Here is a 22,534-nt window from a genome sequence, read left to right as displayed (position 1 = left end):
TTGCTAAAGTCAAAATTAAGTTACTTCAAACACATACTACGTTGTTACTGTTGAATAGCTAAATGCAGTATTTCCATTATGATTCTCAGCCTTCCCCCTTTAATACCATCCTAGAGGATATGGTTTTGCTCAAAGACTTCAAGAATTTCATTTTGTCATACCTCCTCTCTATCAGTTTGCCACAGATGGTTACACCGATCCAGAAAAGCATGTCCTCCCATGATCCATTCTTTTTGAATAAGACTCTGAAATCCCAGCTTAGCTCTGCAGTGTGCATCCATCATAACTTGAACCAGGCAGGAGATTACACAACACAGGTCAGAAGCATTCTCTTCTGAAGAGTAAAAAGAAATGGAAACATTTGAGACACGACAAATCCTTTTATAAACACTTGAAGGAACTATATAAATTGCAAAAATTAACAGTTCCTACTTAAAACTTGGTACCTACAATAAAGGATTGGCCACTTTAGGATTCTTGACAAATGGGGTTTACTGAACCCCCCCAACTCTGCACCTTTCAATTAAGAGACCTTTTACAACAAACTGACCAAGAATAGCATAGCGTAGCATAGTGTGACTAGATGTAGTAGTAGGGACCAAAATACAAGCGCCCCACACGCATATGTGAAAATCATGTAAGTGGGGAGCACCCTTTATATTTCCTGTTTGCTGATCTCTTCTCCAATCCATATAAAAAATACTGTACCCAAAATTATCCACAACTGGAACTGAAACTGGGGGCGGCTAGAGGCTGGAAGACATGCGGAAAAGTGGTGCTGCACTACCCCACACATCAGCTGTCAGGCAAGGAGGCTGAGCAGTGTAAACAAAGCCCTGCTGGAACTCCAGTCTCTTTTCCACCTTCACTGAAGTCCAATTATGGCTCCTCGCGAGCCACATGGACTCTCCAGCTATCTCCTTCCATTTTCCAGTATGTATTAAATTATTCCCCATCACTGCCCATATACATGGTTGCACAAAAGTTGATCGTGCATAAGTGGAAGGATGCCTGTATTGCTTTCTCAGAAACACAGTACTTTGAGTGAAATTTCATATTCTCTAGTAGAACAAATTTCAGATGTTTCCCTTTCATTCTTGATTATGTCAACTAGGGATATAGATTACCAAAGCAGCGCACAGAAACTATTTCACAGTGGTCAAGGCAAACCCCAGCACCACAGATCACAGTAAGATGTCATAACACAAAGCTGAAGAACCTCGAACAATGTACTAAATGCTGCATGAGGAAAGAACACAACTGTGTGCAGGATGTAGGATTGAAGAAGAAAGTTTGGAAAATTGCATAATGTTTTCAAAGAGAAAGCTACTTAAAAGTAGCCAGTTTTGAGCTTGCTTAGTGTAGGGGTGGGTGAATCAGTCCATTTCTGGCCTGTGTCAGTTTCCCATGTGTTCATTCATAAGTCTGTTCTAGCCTGTTTGTACAATAATCCAATGTTTAAGTGTGCCAAATATGTATTTAAATACATATTATATGTCAATGCATGCATTTCTAAACATGTTTTATCCCAAAGTGGGCATTTTACTGCAATCTTTAAGCCAATAGCTTCCAAAATTCAGAGAAGAGTGATAACTATGTAGATGCACTTAATTGTTGGAGAGTTGGTTTGCTTAAAAATGCAGACAGGATGAATGTTCCCAGCCCTAGCTGAATGGCACAATTACCAATTAGCCACAGTGCTAAATGCCAGCGTCCCTAATCTACCCATCTGTAGTCTAGCCAACAGCACTCTACTCACAGGTGGAGAAAAATGGGACAGCAGAAAACAGGGTCTTCACTGAAAGAAGGAAAATAAGGAGATGAGACAGAAGGAAGATGCAGGTGTCCAGCCAAAATAAAATCTCAGCAATATGCTAAAGTGATTTCCAACTAAGCCCACATTTCAGGATGCAAGGAGGTTACTTAGTAAAAAGCCACAGTCAAGACCCCATAGGCATGCATACACAGTGGTACCTCGGGTTAAGTACTTAATTCGTTCTGGAGGTCTGTTCTTAACCTGAGGCACCACTTTAGCTAATGGGGCCTCCTGCTGCCGCTGCGCTGCCACGGCACGATTTCTGTTCTCATCCTGAAGCAAAGTTCTTAACCCAAGGTACTATTTCTGGGTTAGTGGAGTCTGTAACCTGAGGTACCACTGTATCCAAGATTTACAGACCCAACTTCCGGAAGGGTGCTTATTCTGTTTCCTCTAAAACTAGTTACGCCAATGATTTTCAACCAGTGTGCCGTGGCATCCTAGGGTGTTTTGAATGATGGTCAGGGGTGCCGCGGGCCACACTGGCCTCTGTCCCTCCTTCCTTTCCTCCCTCCTCTGGTGCCCTCTTGCATCTGTGCCTCCCAAAGGCTTGTGTGGCTGGCTGTTGGAGCAGCCCTGGCTACAAGCTTCCCAGGCAAATGGTGCCTCTGGGAGGCAGCTCTCTTTGGGGCAGGGAGGGCAGCTCAGAGACCAGGGGCAGCAGCAGAGGCTGCCCAGAGGACTCCCATGCAGAGGGAAGAGGAGAGAAGGATGAGAAAACACTCCACAAGGGAGGGTGTTTGAAAAAGGGTGAGAGACTGCCAGCCCTGCAAGCAAGGAATGACATAACTGGGCTCCTGAGCCCCACAGGGGTGCCAGATAAAACGTGTAGTTGGTCAAGGAAGCCATGGACTCAAAAAGGTTGAAAACCTCCGAGTTACGCTATCAGGAAATGAAGCATCAACCCAATGGAAGAGTCCAGTGACCACTTACAGAGAGGGCTTATCCCATTTCTTTAGGGCATGACATATATACCTCAAATTCTTGGTACAAAAATCTTCCAGGGAAGAACAGATAAAATATGAGGAAACTAAGGCACATAATGTTTCCCCATAAACCATAATTTCACTCAATATGGTTTATAGAGCTAGAGCAAACTTGGATCCCTAAGTAGTACCATTTTGCTTATCCAGGGACTGCAGGTGGCCTTTCAGTGGAAAGGACTGGCCAGTAACAGGGGGGCAGCCCTGCTCACCTGCCTCCCAAATACTGCTGGTTCCTGAAACGGAGAGGGGGGAAAAGCTCAGCACAGTTGAGGAGCCAATCCAATACTCCTACCACCACACTGTGCTGAGCTCCTTCACCTTGCAGCTCTCCCTCTCAGGAACTGGCAGCAACACTATGTTCAGGAGGTAGTGGAGCAATGTTGCTCTGCTTGCACAGCTCTCGCCACCTGCCACAAGGCTGTAAACCGCAGGCTCTGTAGAACAATGGGACCCTGATCTCACGAACTATGCTACATGGAAAACCACCTCTGAAACTGAAAAGTAAAAAATCCTACAGGGATTTTTGCATGCAAGCTGTTTAGTACACTTCAAGGAGTGCTTAATTCTGTTTTATATGTTACACTTTAATGTAAATGAGCTGGTGAGAAATAGTAAGACCTAAAGCTCAATCCTACACATGTTTAGCCAACCTTACTGAGTTGAATGGTAACTCCAACGCAAATGATTATAGGATTGCAATAAGGCATTAAGTGAATCAAAGCTTGCTCTTTGAAATCTTATCTGCTTAATAAATGAGACCCATTCCAGCAAGACTCTAGGAAAATAAAATTTAAAAATTCCTTCCAGTAGCACCTTAGAGACCAACTAAGTTTGTTATTGGTATGAGCTTTCGTGTGCATGCACGCTTCAGATACATGCATGAAGTATTTGTTTTGACTACGGCAGACCAACAGGGCTACCTACCTGTATCTAGGAAAAGAGTTGGCGAAGACCATGAATGGTAGATACGTGCTAGTGGAAAAGACTTCTGCGTGTGTGACCTTAGGCACACAAATTTTCAGACTTTTCTACCTAGTGCAGCCCCTCCCACACCCCTCAAAATGCACGTTTGGGGGTTATGGCATAAAAGAGATAGGGGTATCAGTGAGAATCAACCACCTTGCCTCACAAAAGTACTTTTCAATAGCCCAAAGCCATCTCTGAAAACAACCAATGGCCTCTTGGTCACTTACCAGAGTTTCTATCAAGCCATGGAAGCATGCATTTCCTCCCTACCATTAATAATTCTTCTTTCTAAACTAGACTTGAGATACACTGCCACAGACATTATGCACAGTCAACATTAATAGCCGTTAGGGTTGTGGTTTGAATGTGTCACGAGACCTATGAATTAGCAGTTTTTCCACCAGGCTGCAGCAAAGGGGAGAAAAGGCAGCAGGCCATCTACAATCCCTTGGCGTAATTGCCAAAGACCTTCCTTACACAGAACCAACTCCTTCAGTAGCCATCCCACCTGGCCAGATATTTAATGCAACTAAGAAATACTGCCAGAGTTTGTTCTCCATTTTTATCCCATCTCTTTTGCTTATATTATATATTATATTATATTATATTATATTATATTATATTATATTATATTATATTATATTATATTATATTATATTATTATATTATATTATATTATATTATATTATATTATATTATATGCCAGCTGGCAGGAACTGTTTTCTTAACCTTGTACAATATCCAGAAATCCTAGGAGTTTAACAAATAATCTAACCGTCAGAACAACTGAACCAACTTCTAGAAAAGATTACCAAACATATAAGCAAACTTGCAATGCACTGTATTGTAAAGCTTTATACAAAGTGTATCATCCCAAGTGTGAAATGGACTCTTCTCCCACAAGGATCTGCAAAACCAGCACCTGCACTGTGGAAATTAAGCATTTTGCATGCCCATTTGACAGCCCATGCTGTGTACTTCAAAGTAAACCTCAACTGCAATACCCATAGAATAAGCTCTGCAAGCATCAAAACAATTGCTTGTAAACAACTCTTTTGGGAAGTGAGCATACTCTGGGCTCCCTCTGAGACGATTTTGACCTGTTCTCTTTTGGTGGGGAGGAAGTCACCATGAGATCTTAAAACTGCTCACGGCAAATTAATGCCCAAGCACCTACAGCGCAGCTTCACGAGAAGACCTACAAATAAATCTGGGTGCCATCCAAAGCTATGGTCTTTATTTTATTAATTTCAGCAAGAAACCATCTACCACTGAAGTCAATTCAGTGCTTTGGCTTCAATTCTCTGCTTTGGCTTGATTGTACTCCAAGCATACTGCAGAGTAAGGCTCAAACCCCCTCACTTATCTTCTGAATACATTTAACACATGAAGTGTACTCAGCTGTAGACCTTAAATAGTCAACTCTTCCTCTTTGAATAATCCCCTTGCCTGCCAAGGCTATGTGTCAGGTGTCAACTAGAGAAGGGATTGCAACAGCAGCATAACTACTGTCCAACCCTACAACTTTTAATAATTCCAGGGCAACTCTAAATATAGAATGCAGTTCATGAAACTCAACTCCTTTCTTCACATATGTTTGAGAACTACTCTACAATTCAGCTACTTAGAAAGCAGAGCAGCTATGTGGAAGGCGCACTGGAAAGAAGGATGTACACAACTTACCTATAAGGAGAACATTTGTATTCTCTGCTTCTAGCAAATCAATAATCTCTACTGCTTTTCTCAGACATCTCCTAGAACATGAATACAATGCTTTAGCACAACTGACAAACATCTCCCACTTCTGTACCCATTTTGGCTGATTCCAGACACAATAAACAGGCCCTATAGTTGCATTTTTCTCACCACAATGGAACAGAATTAAACATTTTTAAAAAGAGGAATAAAGGGCATTTTTCTATTTTTCTAACATCCTTCTAAAATGGGCCACAGACTTACATATCAGACTGGTATATCAGTACCCCTGATTTCCTACACTAAACCAATAACCTTGTGTCTCCTGTTGAATTGGCCTGACTTAATCTTCCTTTATAGCTTAGTGAAACAAGCTGTGTTCACAACAAATGCTATTTTTAACATTGATACAGTTAGTGTTTTAGCCAAACACTCCTGTATTATTTAGGTTTTGGGAATACATGTGTAAATTCTATCCAGATACGCTTTCCAAAAATAACAATTCTTTATATTTGATGTAGTTTTATTAGATGTTACTAACATTTTGTTTGCTAATAGTAAACACATTAGTAACATTGTTAAAGATGATGCAGTGCATTTGGTGCATATGAGTTATCAAACCTTTTCATTAAGTTGGCTATTTTGTGGAATGTAGTCTTGTTTTTCTTTGATAACAGAGGAAAAAAATTATAATCTGTCCCCTTCAAAGGAAACATTGGGTATAAATCCTTCCTTTGAGCACCCCTCACTCTTTCATTTGGGAAGCTCACAGCACTTTCCTGCCCATTGGATTGATCTTTATTACGGCCATTGGCCCGTTACACGACAGTTTCCCATACCAACATATTATACTTAAAACTCCAAATTTAAAATCGCCAAAGCTTACAAAAGACAAACAGTAACCAAAGCAAAACAAAAACAAAAACCACCATCATACAAAACAGGAACCACCACCATACATTGCAATAAATTTGTAACCTATACATCACCCTCTACTCATAAATTAATCAGGGGTATCAATGGTGATATCGCCCAAAACATAGATCATGATTTAAAACAATGGTGATATCACCTAAAACATAGGTCATGGTTTAAAGGGGTTGTCCGAATCACACAGGAGACCGTTTCTCTTCTTTAGGGATAGGACGCTGATCAGGAATCTGGCAACCATGAGTGATTTTAGGGGGTCATCATCAATTAGTAGATATCTCAGTTTGGCTTCAATTGTGTCATCGGCAATTCCCTTAAGATATTGAGCAAGAAACTTGCTCCTGGCCGGTAGGTGAAAAGCACAGTCAGAAATTATGTGATGCAACGATTCCGGTGCCCCACTGTTACAATCACATAAGAGCGATATCTGTCCATTGGAGAATCTATTTCTCAGCACGTTCGATGGGAAGGTGTTGAATCTTGCCTTTACAAAGGCATATCTATGAGCTGAGGAAGTTAAGGAATTCAAATAGTTTGGGAGCCTTAAGAGGGGTAATAAACCAAGATTTAGAGGTGAGCAGGTACCATTGCCCAAGATCATTTTCTGCTGCAAGTCCATCTCCTCTAGCTTACAGGTTACTGTTCTTTTAGCTGGGACTATGTCCTGCTCTAATAATTTGGATGGGGAGATTCCCATTGCCGTAATTTTCAGCTGTAAATTTTTTACCCATGGGCTCTGGAAATCATCTCTCCACATACATTGTATCAAGTACAAGTTTGGGAGATTGTGCCATAGAGATAACCAGTGACAGAGTATGTGCTTCCACAGAGCATTTTCCAGGGATACAATATTAAGTTCCATGCGTAACGCTGTATTACTTACACAGTTGGGTAGTTTCAATATCCCTCTTAAGAACTGATTTTGAATGACCTCCAGGTGAGATAGGTTGGCAAGGGTCCCCCAGATTGAGATGGCATAAGCTATTGTCGGGATCACCTTGGCCTTGAAGACTTTCAGCGCCGATGGGATATGAAGGGCCCCATCGGTGAAGAAGAATCGCAAGATCGCCAAGGAGATAGCTTTGGCTCTATTTGTAACATAGGCTACATGGGCCTTCCATCTGAGGTTATGTTGTAACCAAACTCCCAAATATTGGAATCTATAGACTTGTTCGATGACTCTCCCATCAATTCTCCAATTATGGAGTTTCCGGCTCTTTGAGAAAATCAGGATCTTAGATTTTCCATAATTAATTGTAAGGGAGTTTGCGCTACAGTATGATCCAAAAATTTTTAGGGCCCTCCTGAGACCTACTCTAGAAAAAGAAAGAATGACTGCGTCATCCGCATATAGTAACAAGGGGCAGCGATAAAGTGCTAGGCGGGGTGCATGAATCCTTTCTTGGGCCTCTATTAGGGGAGTCCTCATGTCACTTATGAACAAATTGAACAGGAGTGGAGCCAATATACAACCCTGTCGGACACCTCTGTTAATGGGAATTGAATTCGTGAGATCACCCTCCGGGGTGAATCTCACTCTGGCCGCTGAGTTCTCATGGAGTTTGATTATTAGCCAGAGAAGCCTTCTGTCAATGCCCCAGCGGATGAGTTTTTCCCAGAGGATGCTCCTGGGGATACTATCGAATGCTGCCTTTAGGTCAATGAATGCTACACAGAGTTGGCCACCCTTTGGGGTGGAGTATTTCCAGGCAAGATGCTGTAAAGTTAGAATGTGATTAATTGTTGACTGTTTTGGGCGGAATCCAGCTTGTTCGGGCCCAATTAATTTTTTCTCTTCGGCCCATTGGTTAAGTCTGTTCAACAGGAAGCGGGCATACAGTTTCCCCACTATTGAGAGCAGACTGATGTTTCTGTAATTCCCCGGGTCATCTGGTGAGCCCTTTTTGTGGATTGGAACGATAACAGCGTCCTTCCATACTTCCGGGATCATTCCAGAGTTGTTAACGGCATCGAAGATGGTCGCCAGAACTTTGGCCCACCAGTCCGCGTGGTATTTTATTGCTTCTGCCGGGATCAGGTCTGGCCCAGGCGCTTTCCCTGTTTTGAGTTTAACGATCAGGTCATGGATGTCTTCTGGATCGGTGGGGGGCCAGAGGGGAAGCTGATGTTGAAATTCATCTCTTGTGTTAGCAATACAGTCAGTTGTGGCAAAGTAATTTTTTAAGTAAGATTCCCAAACCGGGGCAGGAATAATAGTCAAAGGGTATCTTTTAGTTCTTTTATTTACCAGGAGCCAAAATTGTCTGGAGTTCCGTGATGATGAGGCTTCTATGATTGCTCGCCATTGATTCACTTGCCATTCCTGTCTGGCTCCCTTTTGAATTTGCTTGTAGGCCGATTTTGCTTGGAAATATTCTTTTGGCAAGACCGTTGCCCCGGAGGCTTTATACTCTTTGTAGATGTTACCGAGAAGTTGTCTAGCCTGTTTACAAGCACTATTGAACCACAATGCACCTATCTTCCTTTGTGTTCGATTTATTTTATGCGTCGGGACAGAGAAAAAAGACGTTAGATCTTCCGACAGATTCAAGAATAGTCTTAAAGTTTGGTCATAATCATAATAATCCTCGGTTAAGCCTGAATATGCTTGTTTTAGTCCTTGTTGGAAATATGCTGAGTATTTTTGGGCCTGTAATTCGGACCACTTTACACTTTTGATTTGCAATACTGAGTTCATAATCAGATGTGTTGGGTGTCTGTTTCCATCTGGGGTCCAGTCTATAGTCATTGTGGCGACCAACGGTAGGTGGTCGCTCAGATGAATATTTTCAACTTTGAAATGGGAAACTCTGGGGAATATGTCATAAGATACTAATATATAATCCAGGACACTGTTTGCAGAGGGGCTTATGTGTGTAAACTCGCCCGGTACGTCAGGCAGGCAGTTCCCGTTTAGAATCACTAAGTTTAGACGTAGTACCAATTGGTAAAGAAGGGTTCCCGCTTCATTTACCCTTTTGTCTTTGGAAAGTCTTTGATTATGGAGGGAGAGGTCATTAATGAATTCTGGGGTTATCCACCATTTGGCTTTGATTAAAGACTCCCAGTTTGTTGCAATGCGAGCGTTGAAGTCCCCAGCTATAACATTGGGTATATTGGGGTATTTGGAGTGGCAAAAAGTGAGATGTTCCTCCAAGGTTCCCCATTTATTGTGTAAGTCTGCAATATTGCCTCCAGGAGGAAGATAAACATTTGTTATAACAAGTTCAAAGTTTTCCCCCGTAATCAGGGCTGTAATTGCAAAGGTGGAAGCATTTACAAGCGTGAGTTTTGCCTGTATTTTCAAGGAAATTGCTATAACTAATCCTCCTCTGGGCCGGCCTCCTTTAGTAGACGGGCATGCCGGTAATGATGTAACATCAAAACCATTAATATCTACTCTCCCCTCTTCCCATGTTTCCTGCAAGAGAATTACTTGGTGTGAGTTTATTAGTTTTACAAAGTCCGGGTCAGATTTTTTCCCCTTCCAACCTGCTATATTCCAGCTTAAAAGGGAGAACGGGGGAGGATTTGACTGAGGTTTGGGTAGTCACAATAGGGAAGGGGGGAACGCTGGCCTTGGTGGGTTGTCAGATTTAAAGAAGTCAGTAATTTTCCTTTGACTAATAGTAGATGACTTCTCTCCTTTTGGCGCAGATGTACCTCTTGAGCTATTTGTAATTATGCTCTGCTCAGCCGGTCCTATAGGGGTAGTGTCCTGATTTGGTCTAGTCTCCTCTCTGAAATCCCTTGTTTTATCAGAGAGCTTATCACCTAGGGGAGCAGAGATTAAGTCGGTACAAGTTTTAACTATTCTTAGATTTCCCTTCCGTGGGTATGTCATCTTATTTATATGGCCCAAGGGGTCTTCTGTCCAGTCCATATCGATAGCGGTTTGAGCTTCTAAATCGTCAACTAGAGATTCTCCGCCCGATAATGATGACTCCAGGTCAGGCATTGAGGAGTGTGTCGAAATTTTGTTTACATTTTGCTGTTCTTTAGTAGGTGTGACCATTCCGGCTGGTGCCGGAAGAGCTGATTCCAGATTGACTAATAGGGGTGGCGAGACGATTGTCTGTATCGTTGCCTTGGATTTTATGGGCCTATTTTGGGGCTGTGGGCTAAATTTGAGAAGGTCCACTGAGCCTCCAATGGCACTGTTGGTTTGAATTTCTTTGTTTCCTATTTTGCTTTTGGCCTGAGACATCTTCTCTCTTAGTTTCACTTTCCTGCCCAATTCTAGCCTTGCTGATTCAGGCGATAATGATTTAGAGTTTCTCAGCTCTGCATCAATAATCAATATTTTAGAGTTGTAGTGCTAGTATTTTACAAGGTTTTTATGCTTTCTTTCCTGTAATAAGGAAATGTGTTTTTTATGTGCCTGAAGACTCATCCTTGAAAATTAAAATTATGTGTTCTAATATGAAAGGGGACCAACTCTGTCCCTTAATGCTGCTGTAGAGGGAATTGAAGTGGGAAAATTAACTCTCAGACTCAGCATCTGCTACATGAATGGAACAAAATTGTCACATTAACATAAATGGAAGCCTTAATTATGATATGAAGTCCATAAAGCCATTGTGTTATTGTTTGATCTTATACAGGTGATTACATCTTGGAGCAAATTCAGATTAAGTTTGGCATTGCTAGCTTAGTACGGCATTAACTTTCTAAGATGCACTACAGTTGAGGGTTTCACTAACCTTACGATTTCTAGCCAATTTGTACTCTCCAATAATGAAAACCATTTCACATCAGTATCCCAGAAGTCTGTACTATTATCTGTAAAAAGCAGAGAAATTGTTTTTAGCTATTTCTGGTGGCAACTCAAGTACTTGACATCAATAGAACAGAAGATTTCAAAAGGCACAATGATATTTGAGATATGTATTAACTGTTATGTTTGCAACTTCTGGAAAAAACGTGAAGCAGAGCCCTAAGTCATCAGTACGATGGAGCAGCTCAAATGAATAAGTAGTAGAGCACTGGAACCAAATGTCTGACACTGACAGCAAGTGGGAAATTATCACAGAAACTCCTTGAACTCAAAGGGATAGGATTGAACAAGGAGAACAGAATGAAAAAAACATATGGGGTCAGTAGTATCAGAAGCAGAAGACAGGTCTAAGGGTAATGAAGTTAGATGTGGCTCTCTTTTGTAAAGTGCTATTTTGCTATGGCTCTTGGTGCTGTAGAACTGTTCATCCTTGGCTTTAGACATACTACATGATTTCACACATTTGCAAACAGCTAACTCTTCTCAGCACTTCATGTATCAGGAAAGCAACATACAAGCTTAGTTACAAATTTCAAATGGGGACTTCTTCAGCCAGTGGGGTGGTTACTGGAGAAAAAGCGTATTTTTTTGCTTTAGCAAGTCTAGACAGAATATTCTTCTATAGTGCCCTCAATATAGTTTCCACTTACCTATCAGAAACAGCTGTTTAAATCTGGTGTATGCAATTTGGATCTCTTGCAGAGACGGAAGACTACTTGACAGGACATCAACTTTCATGGCTTCATAAGGAGGGTTATCAAGTGTCTTATACATACTGAAAAACACATTAAAACTTATGATTTAAATGGCTTAATAGTGACTATTTTAAAATTAAAAAGCAAGGAAGTTTACAATCCAATTTCTTACATGTCAATATAAATGTCAGTTTTCTAGGGTTCAGAGTATAAGATCAGCTATAGCATGAGTGGCAAAGACAGTCAACAAGAACACAGTTTTTATGCAATTACTTTGGTAAAAAACAACATGGTCTTCTTGATTGTTTTTTTTTTCACTCTATAATTGGGGTAAAGAACCTGTGGCCAGCAGTAAGATATTGTGTTACAACTTCCATCACCCTTGAGCATCAGCTGTGCTGGCTGGGGCTGATGGGTGGTTGTACTCCAACAGCACCTGGAGGGCCCCAAGTTACCTATTTCAGTTCTAGATAGGAGGAACAATGCTAGATTTACTTGAGCTCTTGGAGCCTTTGCTGTATCGCCCAGTTATACTGTTAAAACCGTACCCTCTAATTTTTATAATGGCACTGGTGTTTTCCACGTTTATAATCTTCCTCTTCCAAAGTTCCAGGGATGCTTACAGAACCAATGGTGAAGACAAAGTGATACATAGGCTTTGTTTATTTAGACCTGCTCCTATAGACAAGCCCTATAGCTACTGGCAGTTAGATGCACCCTGCTGTTTGGGAATTTCATCATTGTGCTTTGGGTTAGCAATTGGTTTTTTGGCTGTCCAGGATGCATCGAAGAATGAATAAACAACATTAACAGCCATCTATGGCAAACAATTAGTCAACATTAGGAGAAAAAACCTGCAGTTCACATCACCCTTGTGGTAATAGCACAATGAACATAGTCATAGGCAAATATTTGTAACATGCATATAAAGTAGGAGTGAAATAAAGCCTGATGAGAAGATCCTCACAGACACTTAAAAATGAAAGAAGCTAATACTGACTCCTCTAAGAAGATTTTCTGTGTTTGTAGAGCGTTGTCATCTTGTGCTTTGGGCAGAGTAGACATCTTGAGGAGAGCAGCACCATTGTGGCAGGACCAACACCAAATCTGCAACACACGTTTATTCTCATCAGTAAATATTACCCAAGGGGCATTCATTTTGTTATAAAGTAGCTGCATCATACAACAGCATGTTACGAGTGAATATTAGATCACTACAGCATTTCTGCATTACATTTAGTTTTCTTAAGGACTGCCAATAATAAACTGCAATCATTTTTAAAGATCATGAGTTAGGTTAGATGATCATACGATAACCTCTAGCTCACATGCTTTCTGCCTACTCATTTTCGTGTTTGTACAAGACATAGGTTGAATCAGTCTCCAAGTCTGGTTTGAGGGAAGCCACGTTTTTTACATCACCCAAGTGGGAGTGTGCAAAGCCCGAGGCTCCATTTCCAGTTCTCCAAACCATGGAAGATTCTCCGACTTCATTCACAGAATGTACAGAAATTTCATTCTGAATTCTGTGGTGCCAACATTTATCCTTATTTAATAGATAAAAATTAACACCACACAAAATTACATGACCCAATGTTCAGGAGTACAAAACTGTCTCCTTTCTTGCTCAGCTTCTGTTCTTAAACTGCACTCATTTGATATATTACTCAGATTCTTCAGCTGTGCCACAACAAGTCCTAAACACACCCTGTGTAAAGTTCACTTCATTCCCATACATGTCTTCCATAAATTCTTGACTACGAATATACTCACTGGAATTCCTCTTCCTTCATATTCCGAAAGGTCCTCTTCAGAGACAGACATGGGAACAATGAAGTATGCTGGCAACCTGAAAACATTAAAAGTCAACAGCAATTTGCACTTATGATGCGGAACACCACAGGAACTGTTCAGTTTTTAAAAAGTTCTCAAAATAGGAACCAGAGGCAAACAATATTTGGAGGGCACCATGTTGCAGCACACCCCACTATAGAGTTTGTATCCAGAGACAAGCTATCTAATGGCTCTCCCCATTCCTCCAGGGGATACACTCCCTGTATGTATGTCATCCTTTAAAACAACATGCTCCTGCTTGCTTCCTAGGTTTCTAGCATTAGAATATAAACATTTATACACTTTCTCTCCCCAAATGTCATCTGCACTTACTTATGGAACTTTGGTTTATATAAATTGCTATCACCTCTGCACCTCCAGTGTCTACTGCAACCCCTCCCCCTATTGGACCAATGTTCTCATCCCCTAGATTTAGGTTGAACCCGACGCTCCTCAACTCATTTTGGCTTTCCCTCATGAATCAGTTTACAAGCTTTTCTGCCACCTTTATTATTTTAGGTACCAACCAGTCTGGTTCCATTCCGACTCAAGTGGATTATCAGCCCATTTCTGCAGGTCTAGCTTGTCCAAAATGTCCCTCAGTCCAAACACTTCCTACAAACACTACAGTCATACCTCATGTTACATTTGCTTCATGATACGTTTATTCAGGTTGCGTCCCACAGCGACCCAGAAGTACCAGAAAGGGTTACTTCCGGGTTTCGCCGCTCACGCATGCGCAGATGTGCAAAATTATGGCATGCGCATGCACAGAAGAGGCAAATCGCAACCTGCATGTACGCAGACGCGCTGCTGCGGGTTGCGTTCCATTTATGTTGCGAATGGGCCTCCGGAACAGATCCCGTTTGCAACCAGAAGTACCACTGTATTGGCTAATCCACACATTGAGGGCACTTAGCTGTGTTTGTTTTGCTAGCCCTGTGTATGGAATAAGTAGCATAAAAAAAAAAAAGCTATCTTGCAGGTTCTAGCTTTCAAGCTCCTACCTAGGAACCTGAGTTTTGCTTCTAGGACTGCCTAACTACATTGCTAACTATTCGCGCAAGGCATGATGGTTAACAGCAACAACCGGGGGAAAGAAAGACGTAACATCTTACAAGGACAGGAAGAAACACCACAGACAGAATAACTGCCACACACAGGAAGAACAAGGATATAGTTTGAGTTCCTCGCTTGTAGTTTTATAAATCATTTAATTAGTCAACACAAATAGAAATTATTAATATTGCAATTGTTGCATAAGGATTATTACAACCAGAATGTAATAGAAATTAAGATTTTGGAACACAGAAATAAAGCAAATCATCAAGCTGTGAATTCTAGCACGTGGGGGGCCTTATCTAAATTATATAATTCAGTATTTGAACTACTAGTATTAATAATTGTATTATAAATTGGTATTGTTATAATGAGGCTATTATTGGATTGCAATTGAAAACTAATAAAAATTACCATAAAAAAGGAAATATATATTTATGGGAACCTCTGTTTGAATAACCTAATCATTGATAACAACTGCAAACACCTTAAGAGAATAAATTCCCAAAGATTGCTATTCAAATTAATTTGTTCACAGCTTTAGAGAACAGATATAAAAGAAATCAGTTTACATTTGTTAATTTGTTCAATAGCAATATTATGTGAGCTATACTTACTTTTTAGAAACTTTGTAGTCTTCATTGGAACTCACTGCTTTGAATTTCAGGTTTCCTTTGGTTCGTTCCAGTTCCTGACGCCAGTCATTAATAGAATCAAACATCACTGTCTGATTCTTTTTTTCTGTCAAAATATAATTTGTTAGTTCTAACTAATCTAACAAAAGAACATACATTTGGGGTGTTTTTAGCAAGAAACTAGAAAGTTTAGCTACAGGACTGGCTGAATTTAGTTTTGTGATTTAAATGTAGAAATTAGCATTTCAACATATTTACACAAAGCTATTGATTTGACCTAGAGACTACACCCATAACCCAAAGCGAGAAACTGACAAAAACTTGGCAGTTTAAAGTGAAATTGCTGTTTCTACATGCTCAACCCTTTTCCCTCTTTGAATTGCTTTCAATATCCTCAAACTGCTTTTTGAACCCAGGTCAGCTTCAAGAATAGCTTGGAGTGCCACAAAAGAGACATCCTAAAAAGGAAACTGCCAAAAATTCAGGTGCAAATGTGCCCATTTGCAACATGGTCTGTACAGGCATCAGTACTCCCTCATAACCTAACATTTTCAGGAATGCAAGTTTAAAAATGAAGGGTTTTAAGCCCATACAGAATATGCTATTCAAAGCAGTAGTCTCAATTCATACCAATACATCCACAATACAGATTTTCCACATACCGAAAATCTAATTAGGTGGTTATAAACTTTTGATGAATTTCCATAAAAAGCAGTGGAAGTACAAAATACAGTGTCAAACAATTCTAAGTGCAGCTGTAAGTCCATCAATGCCAGTTATTAGAAATAATCAAGCACACTTAAAAAAAAATAAAATCATTTTTTCAATATAAACATCAACCGCAAAAGATACATACAACAAAAACCATGGAGTGAACAAAAATGGAGTGAAAAGTTAGGGGTACAGATAAGAAATGAAATATAGGAGTCAAGTATAAGAAACAGAAATAGCCACTATGGATCTAAGACTTATTCAACAGAAAATATTCAAAGTCCACTGGACTCCAGCAAAACTATTCCAGAAGAAAATAAGTGCAGACAACTGCTGGAGATGTGGGAGTAAAAATGCGAACTTAGTACATATGTTGATTAACTGCTCAATGATAAGATCATTTTGGTGCGAGGTGAGGATATTTATAGCAAGAGTAATAAAAAGAAATTGTTTTTTAATTTAATAAATTATATTCCGGAAATGTGTGAGATTTCAAAGGATCAAAAAAAAATAAAAATGGATGTACTGTGCTATATTAGAAGCAAAAAAACTTGTTTAGATGAATTGGAAGAGCCGCAAAAAGATTCCATTGAGCACATGGATTGATAATATGGACAGATTAGCTACATATGAACGAATTGCATGTCGACATAAAACAAGAATGGATAAATATGAAGAAACCTGGAATGAATAATCAAGCATACATTTAAAAATTGCATTATAGCAAGTCAGTCTAGCTATAAGAATTATATGCAAACACATGGCTATCGGATGTCAGACACTAGTATACCAGCAGTCTGGGAAGTGACTGCATAACTATCTCATTGTTTCACATCCAACCTTTTTCCTGCACCCAAACAATTCCAATGTTGGAAAGAGTATATATAGTATCATTCATGAATTGCAAGGTGTTTATTTTGCCATAAACACACCAATGAGGGAGGTGCTTTGCCTTCCCACAGTGGGACACTAGTAATGTTAATGAAGACCAATCATAGGGACACTCAAATCATGCAGGAAATATTTCTACGAAAAGGGAGAAGCTGCCCTTAGAATACCAACCAATTAAAAAAAATTCTCCTTCCTTCTTTTCATTCACAATGTTTCTACAGACAGGAAGTATATACCAAGGAGCCCACTGGATTAAAATATTGCTAGGGCTTAGCCAAAATGGGGAAGGGGAAGCATTTAACAGGAAGCTGCACATCACCATAAATAACTTTGTTTTGTAATTTTGGGAGTGGTTTGAAAAACAGGCCAAGATATTCACCTATTCATAGCAAGGGTGGGAAGCACTGCCCTTTCTGCTTCAACTTTGTGACAATATCATGGAATCCACTCTGGCTAGGAAGAAAACTGGCACCAGAGTTACAGCTTAAGAAATACAGAATGTTTTAAAGGTAAATTAAGGTAGGTATGGGGTATGTTTTCAATTCCAAGATATTCATACTTCAGTCTTGGAAAATAACTGTGGGCAAAGACATAGTGCCAAGTTATCACATAGGCAAAATAATGTTTTTGAATAGTTTTCACTTGCGTTGCAGCTACATACAACTTAGGGAGTGCTTACTGTGTGCTGGTACAGAGTACTGTATGGATGCCCTAGTACCTTCCTGGATTTTACCTAAAGGTGTTTGGATATGAAATTGAAGAAGATCTTTGTTGCCGTTTATCTTTATCCCCTAGTTAGTCTCACCTCAATACAGTGAAGTGACACTGCTTCTACCACTTGATTAAAACAGACACACACACACACACACACACACACACACACACACACACTACATTTATATCATTTCAGCAGCTAGAAAAGTTTTTCCCAGTTATTCTCAGGCTAAACACAGCTGCTTTTAGTTTTAGTTTTATTTACTAGATAAGGAATCCAAGCATACAGAAATGAAGCCTGTTGATTTCCTTCTCATAAGTTCAAAATACTTGGACAAAAATTCAGACATGCAGCCTTCCTAGCAAATCCTTTTTTTCAGCAAGAGAGAATTCAGCACAAAGTATTGAAGAGACATCCACTGAAGTTCCTCTCTTTGATTCCATACAGATGGGCATTTTATCACATCTCATGATTCATAGTAAAATAGCTTACTACTTAGATGACCATGCTACTGCCATTGAAATGAATGGGAAATGAAACGACCAAACACCTAAGCATATTTAGTAAGGAAAATAATTTGATATTTGCCAGTATCATAAATTCCACTTCTGCATGAGTAGCTATACCACCTGAAGAACAAACTGGCTTCAACAGATAATTTGAGAACAAAACCAAGTAGATATATGCTTACCTGCTTTACTTGGTACAGCTGTTGCATAAGAGAACAGAAACAAGCGTTTAAATAGCTTAGGAGTCTGTGTTTGATGAACTATGCCACTGACGATCTAAGAAAGGATCAACAAATCAACACATTTATAAACCAGAACAAGGATTAGCCAGAAAGGAAGTCTAGTCACTTACCAAGAAGCTCCATCCTTGTTTGGGGCAAATGAGGCATGCAGAAAAGAATGAGTTAAACCCTGCTACTACTCAGGAAGCCAAGGAACATGCTACTAGCTCTCACCTTTCTGCGACTGAAGCAAAGGAAGCATCCAGAAAGGAATGGAGTGTGTTTAAGGTACCCTGATCCTAAGAAGGGAGAACAGACTGGCTGGTTTGTCAGATCAAGGCGAGGGTAGAACATGCTGAAGCAACCATCTGACAAAGGATACCACTTTGGAAGGTGAAGAAATGGTGAAAAAATGGGAGTGAAGGATACCAAGAGGGAATCTGAGTATGAGAGTGACTGCATATGTTTTATGTATTTTCTTAAGGTCTAGCTTATGCCTAGTCCCGAGCACAAATTAACCTTCAAGATTAAAGTTGGTCTGTGCCCAGGGTGACCCTATTCTTACGGAAAATGTTTAGATAGCTTTTTACTGACAAGGCTCCCAGTTTGGAGAACCTGCAGACTGTATATATCACAACTAGATCAAACCATCTATTTAGGCTTCAAATTAATACTTAAGGTTAAAATGCTGAGCTCTAAGTGGTTGAAAAGAGACTCTGTTGGGTGAAGGCAAAAAAGCAAACAAACTGGGGATAAGCTTAAGAACATGATATAGCACAAAGGGCTAGGTACCCTCCAGCCCCCGAGTCGGACTTGACCAAGACTCCCCATTTTGCCCCCCAGACCATTTCCCCCCAAACCACATTGATCTGCCCTACACCTGACATCATATGAAACATTAGGTGTGGTGCAGGTAGAAATGTGTCCAGTACAACGGCATGAAAGCAAAACGTTAACCACCCCATGCATCAGCTGGTGGCAGGGAACTTCAATCCTCCTTGGCTTGACTATGCAGGCAAACTCCCCCTGGCCAACTTGCTTGCACAGCTAATCCCTGCAGAAAGCAGGCTAGAACTCAGGGTGGTTAATCCTGCTTAGTTACTACCTCCCCCTACCTCCATGGGCCAATGTTGACAGTTGAGTGGAACCACCCACTAGTCAATCGCATGACAATGACTGACAGGAGGGCGTGAGAGATTTTTAAAAGGACAAGTCACATGCTCTTCATATTCCTGGGTAACAAGAGGTCTGAACCCATTCTTTTCTAGATGTATCCTTTTTTCCAAACAGAGAAAGGTTGTGAGAAGTTAAATGTTCAAGACTCCCACACATTTTCAAGCTATATTAAGGTCACTTTTTAAACTTAAAGGCAGTGCAGTCTAAACCCTTATACTATTGCAATGCTCTCCATACACCCATGAGTATGGACAACTCCCTGTAGGGGACCAACTCCATAAACAATGTACCAAATGTAGAACTATATGATGCGACATAGGCCGAGGCTATATTATCTTGGATGGGTGAACAGATGAAGCCAATATCAATTTGTGTGTCATTACCAAGTATATACACTTCTGCAATGTTCAGAACTAGATGTAAAAAGGACTTAAGTAATTCTAGCTTCTGCACTCAATGTATAAATGGAGCCACAGCCAAACTATGGCCTCGCCATTGAACACAAACTCCTCTCCATTCTATTTCCTGGTTTGCCGGAAGGCCATCCAAATCGAGCAAGCTATGTTCACCATGAACCAGGAGCTGGGGGAAGGAACTGGAGCAAGCCTGAGGCTCTTTATCCCGACATCTGAACAATGGCTAGGGTGCGACGTCAAAGCAGTTCAGACAAACCGAAGGAAAGAAGCTTCACTATTATGTAGACTGCACTTTTAATGCTACTGGGAGCTGTACATATTATAATAGATACAACCAGTCACCTGAGGGCTTTTGTGTGAATACAGAACATGCCATTTTCCTGTGATTTCCAAATCCTCAGTGGCAATTCTGAAGTAATAAAAGTTTTAAAGAGTAACTAATTTGGGATGCTCCCGCTTTCTTTAAATGTGTCAATTTTTCATTCAAATACATGAGAGAAGCTTACTGCTGCTGTTAGAAACAAGACTTCCCGTATGTTCACACAGTATCTGTCAGTGTGTGATGAATGTATCAATGCTGGATAAAAGCACTAGCTGAATATTCCTTTTACTGTTTTTCTTTATACATATTTCTTTTAATAGTACTATTTTAATACTGTATTTCTATTCATAATAGTTGAACGTGAAAAGTTCTCTCTGTGCTCCTTTCCCCAATTCTCCTGTGCCACTGGAAAACAAGCCAGAATCTGGCTTGTTCCAACATCTGAACCCAGATTCATGCTTTTCTTTATTACAAACCATCTACAAGCAGTAAACAAAGAACAAACCTTGGGTACTGCTCATTGTTTGAAACCACGAACTCAGGTTTCAAATGTCATGACAACTCTGACTTGCTTCCAGGTTTCATAAAAGCAACAGGAGAGAAATTTTCAGAAGGGTGTACACCAAGATGCTGCACATCCACATTAAAACTTTGTAAATGCCCGACGGAAAAAGCTTAGTCACTCTATTCATGAACATTTTTTCATAGCTACTCCCAAATGCTTTTGTTCTAAAGAAAGGGAATTGAGGCTACAGTTACCCGTTTTACTTCTTCCTCCTTGGTGTATCGCAAGCAGAAGTGAAACACTCTGAGATCTTTGCAGTAGATTATCATCGTCTCTGGGTATTTTCTCAGTTGACCATTCAGGGGTTTCTTTCTCTCATCATAAACTTTAAGGGGGGAAAATAGTTTTAACATTTCTCCATGCAGTGAGTTAGAACAGGGAACAAGGAAATCTACCCCTTCTCTATCATGAACTATTCTATCAATAATTTTAGATTAGTGACTATAACGGGAGCTGAAAAGTAACACACATTCATCCTGATATAAGGAATGGAAACCTATCTGGCCAGCAAGGCTATTTGAGAGTTGAATATGTTGGAATACATGCTTCATAGCAAGTGATCTTGACACATTATATAAGATTTACAAATTAAAACACAAACAAGTGGCACCAAAACTGAACTTTAGATTAGGATCACCAAGTGAAATAAGTTGTTTAGTTGATACCAAATAGTCACAGGAAGTTGTCAGCCTACCTCCATAAAGCTGGTCCACACACTGAAGAGTGATGTCATTTTCCCCAATGATTTTATTATAAAATTCTAGTTCCTGAAAAAAGAAAAATGTTTTGTGTGTTCCTTAACAGACACTAGTCTTTTCATTTACTCTGTATTGCAAGTATAAGAAGAAGAAGAAGAGTTTGGATTTGATATCCCGCCTTTCACTCCCTTCAAGGAGTCTCAAAGCGGCTAACATTCTCCTTTCCCTTCCTCCACATAAGGTACGTTCATAATAACAGGACTGGAAGATTAGGGTAACAGGACTGGAAGATTAATAATAACAGGACTGGAAGATTAGGGTACACTCTCAACCATAAAGCTGAGTGTGTGACCTTGAGGCAGACACTTTCACTTGTGGCTACAAGTTTTGAAGTTTCTTTTTCCTATTTCCAAAGCCTCAGTCTTCCAAGAGCACCAACAGACCTCCATTACTCTCCATTGATGCCTAAAAATGCCCAATTTTAATGTCACATCCCTAACAATGTGCAATCTAATCTTACCTAAAAACAAATCACTTTACTACAGAGACTGCTTTGACATAGCTACATATTTGAAGCTGTGGATAATTTAATTGTTCACCAGCAACTTGTCCATCCTAAAAGAACTAGACACACATTTAATATTTGAAGACAATTGTTAAGCCTCATTTTTACCTCCAGTATTCTAAAAGCTACATGTTTAAGGGAAACCTTAAGACTCCAACCTAAATGGGCCAGAGTGGTGTTTTGCAAAATATTTAAATATAGCACGCAGAGCCAGGCAGGCAGCCATCCCTGGACACTGTTGGATGAAGCAAAATATCTAACCCCCGCCTCATTTCAGGTCTCTCTAATTCTGAGGTATTGATTGGGCCTCTGGAGAACCACCTTTGCTAGGAGAAAGACAGGGAGTATTACTC

The 22,534-nt window shown here is 40.2% G+C and overlaps 1 protein-coding gene across 1 annotated transcript in view; it reads right to left on the bottom strand.

Moving 5' to 3' along the window:
- The window catches only part of MTMR12 (myotubularin related protein 12), a 41,559-nt gene that overhangs the window by 5,661 nt on the left and 13,364 nt on the right, over positions 1 to 22,534 (bottom strand). The window contains 10 exon segments of the mRNA XM_083402778.1: positions 162 to 334; positions 5,452 to 5,522; positions 11,097 to 11,175; positions 11,821 to 11,945; positions 12,866 to 12,972; positions 13,639 to 13,714; positions 15,375 to 15,498; positions 18,401 to 18,494; positions 21,113 to 21,243; positions 21,613 to 21,685. Of these exon segments, the coding sequence (XP_083258904.1) occupies positions 162 to 334; positions 5,452 to 5,522; positions 11,097 to 11,175; positions 11,821 to 11,945; positions 12,866 to 12,972; positions 13,639 to 13,714; positions 15,375 to 15,498; positions 18,401 to 18,494; positions 21,113 to 21,243; positions 21,613 to 21,685 (1,053 nt within the window).

The sequence above is a fragment of the Podarcis tiliguerta genome (assembly GCF_965153285.1).
Source record: "Podarcis tiliguerta genome assembly, chromosome: 11".
Taxonomy (NCBI): domain Eukaryota; kingdom Metazoa; phylum Chordata; class Lepidosauria; order Squamata; family Lacertidae; genus Podarcis; species Podarcis tiliguerta.
The sequence above is the reverse complement of the archived record's forward strand: the minus strand, read 5'-3'. Positions and strand labels throughout refer to the sequence as shown.